Source organism: Aulostomus chinensis, chromosome 5, assembly GCF_037954235.1.
Source record: "Aulostomus chinensis isolate RoL2024-O1b breed Wild chromosome 5, RoL_Achi_v1.0, whole genome shotgun sequence".
Taxonomy (NCBI): domain Eukaryota; kingdom Metazoa; phylum Chordata; class Actinopteri; order Syngnathiformes; family Aulostomidae; genus Aulostomus; species Aulostomus chinensis.
Window position 1 is genome coordinate 31,223,126 of NC_141324.1, and position 10,176 is coordinate 31,233,301.

The 10,176-nt window shown below is 48.1% G+C and overlaps 1 protein-coding gene across 2 annotated transcripts; it reads left to right on the top strand.

Moving 5' to 3' along the window:
• The first annotated feature begins 4,332 nt into the window (after positions 1–4,332).
• adhfe1 (alcohol dehydrogenase iron containing 1) lies at positions 4,333–9,826 on the top strand. 2 transcript variants are annotated; one of them, XM_086205071.1, is made up of 14 exons: positions 4,333–4,771; positions 5,344–5,381; positions 5,542–5,591; positions 5,819–5,872; positions 5,946–6,100; positions 6,296–6,492; positions 6,689–6,766; positions 6,855–6,960; positions 7,278–7,430; positions 7,519–7,617; positions 7,796–7,874; positions 8,007–8,103; positions 8,174–8,331; positions 9,611–9,826. In XM_086205071.1, exons 1-14 carry the CDS (start codon positions 4,719–4,721, stop codon positions 9,692–9,694), a joined length of 1,401 nt encoding a protein of 466 aa, XP_086061197.1. In that variant the 5' UTR covers positions 4,333–4,718; the 3' UTR covers positions 9,695–9,826. The 2 variants fall into 2 exon arrangements, with proteins under 2 accessions (XP_086061197.1, XP_086061198.1); XM_086205072.1 differs by having other exon boundaries at positions 4,757–4,819.
• The last annotated feature ends 350 nt before the right edge of the window (positions 9,827–10,176 follow it).

Below are 10,176 nucleotides of genomic sequence, written 5' to 3' on the forward strand. Positions count from 1 at the left end.
ATAGATAGATGATAAATAGATAGATAGATGGATTGATAGATAGATAGATAGATAGATAGATAGATGGATTGATAGATAGATGATAGATAGATGATAGATAGATGATAGATAGATAGATAGATAGATTGATAGATGATAGATAGATGATAGATAGATAGATGATAGATAGATAGATAGATAGATAGATAGATAGATAGATAGATGATAGATAGATAGATGATAGATAGATGATAGATAGATAGATAGATAGATGATAGATAGATGGATAGATAGATAGATAGATAGATAGATAGATAGATTGATAGATGATAGATAGATGATAGATAGATAGATAGATGATAGATAGATAGATAGATAGATCGATAGATTGATAGATGATAGATAGATGATAGATAGATGGATAGATAAATAGATAGATAGATAGATAGATAGATAGAAAGATAGATAGAAAGATAGATAGAAAGATGATAGATAGATAGATAGATAGATAGATAGATAGATAGATAGATGATAGATAGATAGATGATAGATAGATGGATAGATAAATAGATAGATAGATTGATAGATGATAGAAAGATGATAGATAGATAGATAGATGATAGATAGATAGATAGATAGATAGATGATAGATTGATTGATGATAGACAGATGATAGATAGATAGATAGATAGATAGATAGATAGATAGATAGATAGATAGATAGATAGATAGATGATAGATAGATGGATAGATAAATAGATAGATAGATTGATAGATGATAGATAGATGATAGATAGATAGATAGATGATAGATAGATAGATAGATAGATAGATGATAGATTGATTGATGATAGACAGATGATAGATAGATAGATAGATAGATAGATAGATAGATAGATAGATAGATAGATAGATAGATGATAGATAGATGATAGACAGGTGAAGGTGTCACGGGTCTTCAGATCTCAGTCACCTGGACAGAGAGAACTTTTCTCTCAGAGGTGCCAAACCCTCACCCGACCCACTGGTGCTCTTCTTGCTGATGTCATCTGATTGATGGCAGGTAAAGGTCATTTTCCTTTCCTTAGGAGGAGCAAGAGAGTGAGGTGGGATCATTACCATCTTCATCACTATGGCAACAAGGACAGGTATGGATGCACAAGATATAAGGTCAACAGCAACAAAAACACAGAGCGCTATTTTCCATCTCCTCCAGGATCGGAGCCGACAGCAGGTCACTTCCTGTGATGAAGATGAGGGTGATGACCTTTGGGAGGCGGACCTTCATCTCCTGCAGCAGCAGGGTGGCTGCACGACACGTTACTTTCACCGCCACAGAACGGAGACAAGTGCAGCAGCGAGCCGCACCAAGATAAGGTTGCTGACACACAGAAAGTTTGGTTACTCACAAACTCACTACATGAGGATGTCATAATAACGTTAATGAGGGCGAGAACATGTGACCCTCAGTAGCTGACATGAAGGAAGTAACATCATGTGATCAAGGGAAGTAAAATCTGGTCAACTGGACGTAAGTTTATCTTGAAGACGTTTCACCTCTCATCCGAGAGGCTTCTTCAGTTCTAGTGAAGAGTGTGGAAACTCCAGCTTATAAACCTGTGTGGGAGTGGTCAGTGCTATTGTGGTGGAGACGACCCTCCCGAGACTCACCTGGCCTCCCCAAACGACAGTCGTTGTGAGGTGTCAGGGAGTTTCAGGGGTGGTCGTTAGGGAGTTTCACCGACCACTCAGATGCTAATGGGCTGTGCTGGCAGCAGCCGTTCCACAAGGGTCTTTCAGCTGAGCTCTTTGGGGAAGCTTTGAAAGGACTTGGTTGTAAATAGGAGAAAGGAAATGTCGCAGTCCACCTCCTCTGTTCAAAGATGGTTTCTCTATCCTGACGTGGATGGCTTCTTTAACTCCTCTTTCAAACCATCTGTCCTCTCTGTCCAGGATTTGGACACGATCGTCCTGGAAGGAGTGGCTTTCCTCCTTGAGGTGGAGGAAAACCGCTGAGTCCTGTCCTCCAGAGTTGGCTCTTCTATGTTGGGCCATGCGCTTGTTGAGGGGCTGTTTGGTTTCCCCTATGTAGAGATCCGTGCAGGCCTCACTGCATCTGACAGCGTGTACCAGATTGCTTTTCTGGCTGTGAGGGGTGGGATCTTTGGGGTGAACCAGTCTTTGTCTCAGAGTGTTGTCTGGTTTCAAAGACACAGGGATGCGGTGCTTGTTATAGATTCTCCTTAATTTCTCAGAAACCCCTGCCACATAGGGGATCACTATGTTTTTTCTCCTGCCTTCTTCATCTTCCCTCCTCCTGGAGCTCTCCTCCTTTCTGGACCTGGAAGAGGATTTTACAAAGGTCCAGTCTGGGAAGCCACAAGTTTTAAGTGCTCTTTTCAGATGCTGCTGTTCTTTTTTCCGGCCTTGGACGCTGGTGGGGATGGTCTCCGCTCGGTGTTGCAGCGTCCTGATGACACCTAACTTGTGCTCCAGAGGATGGTGAGAGTCAAAAAGCAAGTATTGGTCAGTGTGGGTGGGTTTCCTGTGGCTGTGCCATGGGTTCTCCCGTATCTCCTATTGTGGCCAACCTATACATGGAAGAGGTGGAACAGAGGGCCCTGACTTCCTTCAGTGGACCCCCCCCCCCCCCACCCACTGGTTCCGATACGTTGATGACACCTGGGTGAAGATCAAGGTTCAGGAGGTACAACCGTTTACAGCACACATCAACTCGGTAGACGTCAACATCAAGTTCACCAGAGAGGATGTGAAAGACAACCATCTGCCCTTTTTGGACTGCGACGTCTACGTTCAAGAGGACAGGAGCCTGAGGGTGGATGTGTACAGGAAACCCACCCACACTGACCAATACTTGCTTTTTGACTCTCACCATCCTCTGGAGCACAAGTTAGGTGTCATCAGGACGCTGCAACACCGAGCGGAGACCATCCCCACCAGCGTCCAAGGCCGGAAAAAAGAACAGCAGCATCTGAAAAGAGCACTTAAAACTTGTGGCTTCCCAGACTGGACCTTTGTAAAATCCTCTTCCAGGTCCAGAAAGGAGGAGAGCTCCAGGAGGAGGGAAGATGAAGAAGGCAGGAGAAAAAACATAGTGATCCCCTATGTGGCAGGGGTTTCTGAGAAATTAAGGAGAATCTATAATAAGCACCGCATCCCTGTGTCTTTGAAACCAGACAACACTCTGAGACAAAGACTGGTTCACCCCAAAGATCCCACCCCTCACAGCCAGAAAAGCAATCTGGTATACGCTGTCAGATGCAGTGAGGCCTGCGCGGATCTCTACATAGGGGAAACCAAACAGCCCCTCAACAAGCGCATGGCCCAACATAGAAGAGCCAACTCTGGAGGACAGGACTCAGCGGTTTTCCTCCACCTCAAGGAGGAAAGCCACTCCTTCCAGGACGACCGTGTCCAAATCCTGGACAGAGAGGACAGATGGTTTGAAAGAGGAGTTAAAGAAGCCATCCACGTCAGGATAGAGAAACCATCTTTGAACAGAGGAGGTGGACTGCGACATTTCCTTTCTCCTATTTACAACCAAGTCCTTTCAAAGCTTCCCCAAAGAGTTCAGCTGAAAGACCCATGTGGAACGGCTGCTGCCAGCACAGCCCATTAGCATCTGAGTGGTCGGTGAAACTCCCTAACGACCACCCCTGAAACTCCCTGACACCGCACAACGACTGTCGTTTGGGGAGGCCAGGTGAGTCTCGGGAGGGTCGTTTCCACCACAATAGCACTGACCACTCCCACACAGGTTTATAAGCTGGAGTTTCCACACTCTTCACTAGAACTGAAGAAGCCTCTCGGATGAGAGGTGAAACGTCTTCAAGATAAACTTACGTCCAGTTGACCAGATTTTACTTCGCTTCGATCTACGATGACCTGGATGAATGAGAACCTACACAGACATCATGTGATCAAGTCAGCTGGTTGGTGTTTTGAGGTGAGGAACTTCGACATGTCTCATCTCTAAACCACCGATGATGAAATTCCTCCCGTCACGTTTCAAATCTTTGGCAAGTTCATCGATGGCGTCTGCAGAAGAACGGCGAGCTCACCGGGCTATGACGCCAATAAAAAATTAGCTTAGCATCAGTGAGGGCAGGAAACTTTGGAGAGGAGAAAAGAATCTGAACATTTTTTTTTCTTCTTCTGACAAAAAGTGAAAGAAAACCTGCATTTTTTCCTCATGCGGTTCGACAGTCGGCGGTTTGTTTAAAGGTCGAAGAGTCTCCTCCCACGCAGGCCGTTACAAGGCTGCCACGTTGACTGGAAACAACCATGTGACCTCTGACCTTTCATGTTTTTCCTCAGCTGCTCTTGAATCTGAACAAAGCTGCAGAGAACGCATTTGGTTCACATCTCAAACCCTGTAGTTTTGCACTTCTGAATGCTAAATGAGACGTTTCAGTCCCTGAACCATGACGTGTAAAAAGTCAGATTATTTTTCATTTTGTGCATAAAAGATTTTTTGTGAAGTTTTTCAATAATCCGATGAAAGAGTTTGGAACTGAATATGAAAACGCCTGCGCAGAACAACGCTTGATATCTCATCGTTGGATCCAAACTGAAACGCCTCTTCTTCAGTTGGTTCTGGATGTTGGAATTTCAAAGTAAACCTAGGTCGCCTTTAATTTGAAAGGCAGAAGCCGCGTGACGGAGCCGGATGTTGTTGTGTCTCCTGCAGCTCCGTCAGACCGACAGCAGCTCCGGAGATGGCCGGACGGGACCGAGTCGTTCACCTGCTCCGACAGCTTGAGCGCGCGGCGTAAGTTGGACTCACGTGCGGTCTCATCGTCTCTGGAACTGTTACAAAGTTTGTATGACGTAAATATGACGTAAACAAACCGCATGTTGTTTTTCTCTTAAGTTAACAAAGTCCGCGAGAGACTCAGTTGAAAGAATTTCAAGATTAAAAATCAGCTTCCGACCTTTCGACATCGGTCGCCCGCGAGCTGTCGGCTCAGTTTCGGGACGGTGGAAGAACGCGGAGCCCCCCAGGAGGGTTCTGACGTGGTGACGTCACGTCCTTCACGTCTCATTTCGTCATTTCAGAGCAGCTGCAGGACTTCTGAGGCAGTTTTGTCTCCTTTTCGGTTCGATAATGAAGTTTCTACAAGTTAGAACTCTTCAGGTCGATTGACTGATCAGCTGTTATTGGGGATTGCTGAAGGATCAATCGCAGTCCTGATGACGTGAAATTCTTTGATACAAACTTCTGCCAAGGAAAGATTCATTCACAACCTCGACGCTTGTGAATGCTGTTGTGTTTTTTTGGTCAGAAGTTCAGTGTTCATGAGGTCAGAGGTCAGATTGTGTGACAACTGTTTGTGTATTCAGGTGCAGATGCCCCGCCCACTCCAACACCTACCACCACGGTAAGCTCAGGTCAGGGGGCAGCAGCATTTATGATTTAGCTAATATTCAACGACTGATCCCTTGGTGATTGATTGCCTGATAACCTCTAGATGTTGGGGGGGGGTGATGAGTCAAGGTCGGTCATGTGATTCAACTGATTTTAGCGTGTTCCTGCTGCAGGTGTCGGAGCAGCAGCATGCAGTGCCCTGAAGACCGACTACGCCTTTGAGGTAACACTTGCCAAGCGGCTGGTAGCAATGTTGCTTTGTTAAAGTGGATGAAAGTCAAAACAGTCAAAAGGAGGACTCACTCCCGTGGGCGGAGACTCGCCCCAGGGGCGGGGTCTCGCGCCTGCATGGAAGGGCTCGCCCCTGGGGGCGAGGACTCGCTCTTACCTTTTTGAATTTTTTTGTCAACTAAAATGTGACAAATGAAGTTTTTGGTGTGTTTCATTCAGATGGCGAGTTCTAACATCAGATATGGAGGCGGAGTCAGCAGAGAGATTGGCATGGTAATCGCCATCATCCACGATCTCTTCAGAGTCAGACGTTCCATGCTCAGTTTGCGCTCTGGTTCTTCTGTAGGATCTCCAGAACCTCGGTGCTCGGAATGTCTGCCTGATGACGGACAAGAACCTGTCACGCCTCCCGCCGGTCAAGGCTGTCCTGGAGTCGCTGACGCAGAACGGTGTCACATACAAAGTCTACGACAATGTGCGAGTGGAGCCGACAGACAGCAGGTGAGACTCGGCGTCTGCTCTCTGATTGGCTGTTGAGGAGAGTCCCTGAGCGTCTGACACTCCCTGACGGTTTTGTATCTGGTGTGAAATGGATTAGACAAGCTAACACTCAGACGCTAACAGCAGCCTGCTCCTCTCCGTTAGCATGTTTCCATGGTGAGGAATGACAGCATCCTGCGTGTGTGTGTGTTACAGCTTCAAAGATGCCATCTCATTTGCGAAAAACAACTTGTTTGATGTGTTTGTGGCGGTGGGCGGCGGCTCTGTGATTGACACCTGCAAGGCAGCCAATCTCTACTCATGCCACCCTGACGCAGACTTCCTGGACTTTGTCAATGCTCCAATTGGCAAAGGGAAGCCGATCACTGGCACTCTGAAGCCGCTCATTGCCGGTAAGGGGAAACACCAGCGTTACCATGGCAACGGTGGAGGCTCCAGCTGGTAGGAGAGGCAGAGGCTCAGCCCTTTAGTGTTGCTAAAGGTTTTGAGTAATTGAATGTCATAATGAATAGTTTTGTCCAGTCTGTGGAAACATGTTCAAGGTCGTTCCAGCAGTAACTCAATCTTCTTCTTGACTCCGCCCCTCAGTTCCCACGACGGCAGGCACCGGCAGCGAGACCACCGGTGTCGCCATCTTTGACTACGAGCCTCTGAGGGCCAAAACAGGTAACGATGACTCGGCTGACCTGAGAAGAAGGTCAGCACAGGTGTGACTCGTGGAGTGAATCTGAGCTGTGATTGGTCGTGTGCCCAGGTATTGCCAGCAGAGCCATCAGACCCACGCTGGGCATCGTGGACCCGACGCACACACTGAGCATGCCCAGTAGGGTTGCAGCCAACAGCGGGTTCGATGTTCTCTGGTCAGTCTACAGACACGATGTTTGTAGCGATGACAAACTTCCTGTGGAAGAACCAGCCGCTTATGTTTTTACGATCCTGTTGTTGGCCCACTGTGACCTCTGACCCTGAACTCACCACGCCACGTGAATCATCACCAGCTTACTGTCGCAGTCGTTTGAGTCCAGGGGGGTGGAGACTTTCTTTCAGGTCGTGTGGAGTTGCAGCTCTGACCTGATTTTCCCCTCCCTGGTTATTTCTGGGATGATTGACATCTGAACAACAGATCCATGAGATGAAAGTCTTTCCACTGAAACGTGTCACCTGCGTCTTCCTGCAGCCACGCCCTGGAGTCCTACACGGCGCTGCCCTATGACCAGCGCAGTCCCTGCCCCCCCAACCCCATCAACCGCCCCGCCTACCAGGGCAGCAACCCCATCAGCGATGTGTGGTCGCGACACGCCCTCCAGGTGGTCGCCAAGTACATGAAACGGTAAACAAGTGGACCAAGACGACCACAGATGACCTAACTGGATGGAACTCCAGAGTGTGTGTGTGTGTGTGTGTGTGTGTGTCTGCAGGGCAGTGCGGGACCCCGAGGACCTGGAGGCTCGCTCCAGCATGCACCTGGCCAGCGTGTTTGCCGGCATTGGCTTCGGAAACGCAGGCGTTCATCTCTGGTGAGAAACACCTGCCAAAGGGAAGCTGACTGATCATCAGGAGAGAGGAGATGCTGATGGGGAACGAATCAGTGATCAATATCTGAACGCAAACTGGCCTCCGCCCACAAGCTGATAGTTAGCAGTTAAACAGTGTGGTTGAGTAATTCTGTCTGACTCCATGTTTGTGTGTCTGCAGTCACGGCATGTCCTATCCCATCGCCGGGAATGTGAAGAGGCACGTGGCGAAGGGTTACAGTGTGGAGCACCCCCTGGTGGTGAGTGGTCACACGCAAGAAAACAAATTCCACTAAAACATGTCAGGAGGGAGTTTTGTCAAAGTGGGGCCCAGGGACCATCAGAGGTCAGTTCAACTGATGTGTGTGTGTGTGTGTGTGTGTGTGTGTCAGCCTCACGGTCTCTCTGTGGTTCTGACGTCTCCAGCGGTTTTCCACTTCACAGCTCCGATGTGTCCAGAGCGTCACCTGGATGCTGCTGAGATCCTGGGTATCTGATCATATGACTTTCCTGAGGTGCCCTGTGATTGGTTGAAGGGTAATCAGCTGTGTGTTTTCAGGCGCAGACATCCGACAGGTGAAGAGGGCGGACGCTGGCGCCGTGCTGGCCGATACGCTGCGTCAGTTCCTGTTTGACCTGCAGGTGGAGGACGGCCTGGAGGCAGTGGGGTACAGCAAGGATGACATTCCAGAGCTGGTCAGAGGAACCATCCCACAGGTGACTAACGCCAACATCCGCCGTTCTGATTGGTCGGAACATCCCACCTGAATAACTGTTGGAACCTGTCAACCTGTTGGGTTGTGGTCCAGGCGGTGTGAAAAACACAAGAACAAATATTCTCTCACATGCAAGTTTCCCCTCGTCATCACGGCTGAACAACCGTCGCTGCTCGGTTCACTGCGGCGTCTCTGTCATGACATCATCAACCTGGCTGAAATAATGACATGATGATGGTGATCTGGACAGGAAAAAGTATGAATCATGAATTCACGATTGTCACGTCTGTCGACATCAAACGCTGCTGTCCTGCTTCTCAGTTTCATGGCGTCGTGTGCTCACATCGCTACTTTTGGTCTGCAGGTGAAGAAACTATTAATGTTGGAGTAAATATTGAGGTGCAACAAACGAGTCGACTCACGAAACCACACGAAGCAGGGCTCACCAGATGAAATCAAGATGAGAGAAAATCAGAAATGCAAAAATCCAATCTTTCTTTTCTTCCTTCATACGCAGACACACCAGTTATTGCTGCCACTACAAATAAAATGCTCTCCGCTTTGAAAACACTCAATATTAGTATTTTCTCTTATTTAGACTTCATTAAAAGTGCTTTGCTGTGAACAAAGAGGACGACTCCCTTCCTGATGGAAGGAGAACAAACCTGTGGGGCTCAGGGCTGCAGTCTCATCAGGATCTAGAAGGTCTGAGCTCAGGGAGCTGCAGCACTGAGCCTCCAGCAGCTTCACGTCCTTCTATCGTGCTAGCAGCGCTCGCCGTTGTGGACCCTCGTCGTTTGACCGCCGCTTTGGTTTCATCCACTGCCGTCTCACCGCTGCCTCGTCTTTTACATGGAGGACAAAATAAGTCCACACAACCGATTTGTGTGATGGAGGAGCATCCGCTACTTGTTCCACCTCGTCTTCCTCCATTTTGGAAGTAATTGTTTTGCCTCTTCTTCTTCTTCCGTGGCGTTGCTACAGAGTTCTTCTTCTTCTTGTCGTGTGTATACAGCAGGCCAGAGGGTCAAACATCATCAGGGTAGTGGTGCACGGCGCCGCTTTGCATTGTTTTTTTTAAAATTGATTTTATTTCATCATTTTTTATTTCACAACCCTTGTAAACACATATATTTGATAATGACAACTAAAGGAATCCTCACTGAATCCCGATTGAAGTCAAACACCTGAAAACATGCAGTGGTTACCAGGTGAGCTGAACTCTCGTGTTCAGGTGTTGCGGCGACGAGGTCATTCAGAGACTTTGATGTTTGTTTCAGGAGCGAGTCACCAAACTGTCTCCCAGAATGCACAGTGAGGAGGATCTGACTCAGCTGTTCGAAGCCTCCATGAAGCTCTACTGACATCCCGCTGTCGTCACTGCCTGAAGCGAGCAGCTGCAGCTCCTCTAACGGCCACTAGATGAAGCTGTTTCTGTCACCTCTTTGCAGTTTGTAATCCTCTTAACAAAAATAAACATTTAGTTTCCTCTCTGACGTCTGAATCTTGATTTCACTTCACGAGGCAAAACGGCCAGAAGCCAGCGTGGACATGTAGTCCCTCCACCTGGTCCTGGGTCTGTCTCCTCCCAGCTGGGCGTACCGGGATCGTTCTGAGCCCCCCCCCCCCCCCCCCCATGTCATGACGTCTGACTTTTATGAAGCTTTGAACTTTCACTGCTCTCATCTGTGACTACATTTCCCATGAGTACCAGTGCTTGTTGGGATAAGATCTGCACTTGGTTTAACATCACATTTATGACAGCGTCATAAAAACTGGCAATGGAGAAACAGTTCTTTGGCACGTGAGGCTGCAGGTGAGGCAGTTTCCAGACCCAACCGGAGCA

What these genes read in the sequence shown, in the direction of transcription:
- adhfe1 (XM_086205071.1), top strand. Translation starts at nt 4,719, where the DNA reads ATGGCCGGACGGGACCGAGTCGTTCACCTGCTCCGACAGCTTGAGCGC. An exon ending in AACGCAGGCGTTCATCTCTG is followed by an intron (nt 7,618 to 7,795) that starts GTGAGAAACACC and finishes GTGTGTCTGCAG; the next exon opens with TCACGGCATGTCCTATCCCA. An exon ending in TCAGAGGAACCATCCCACAG is followed by an intron (nt 8,332 to 9,610) that starts GTGACTAACGCC and finishes TGTTTGTTTCAG; the next exon opens with GAGCGAGTCACCAAACTGTC.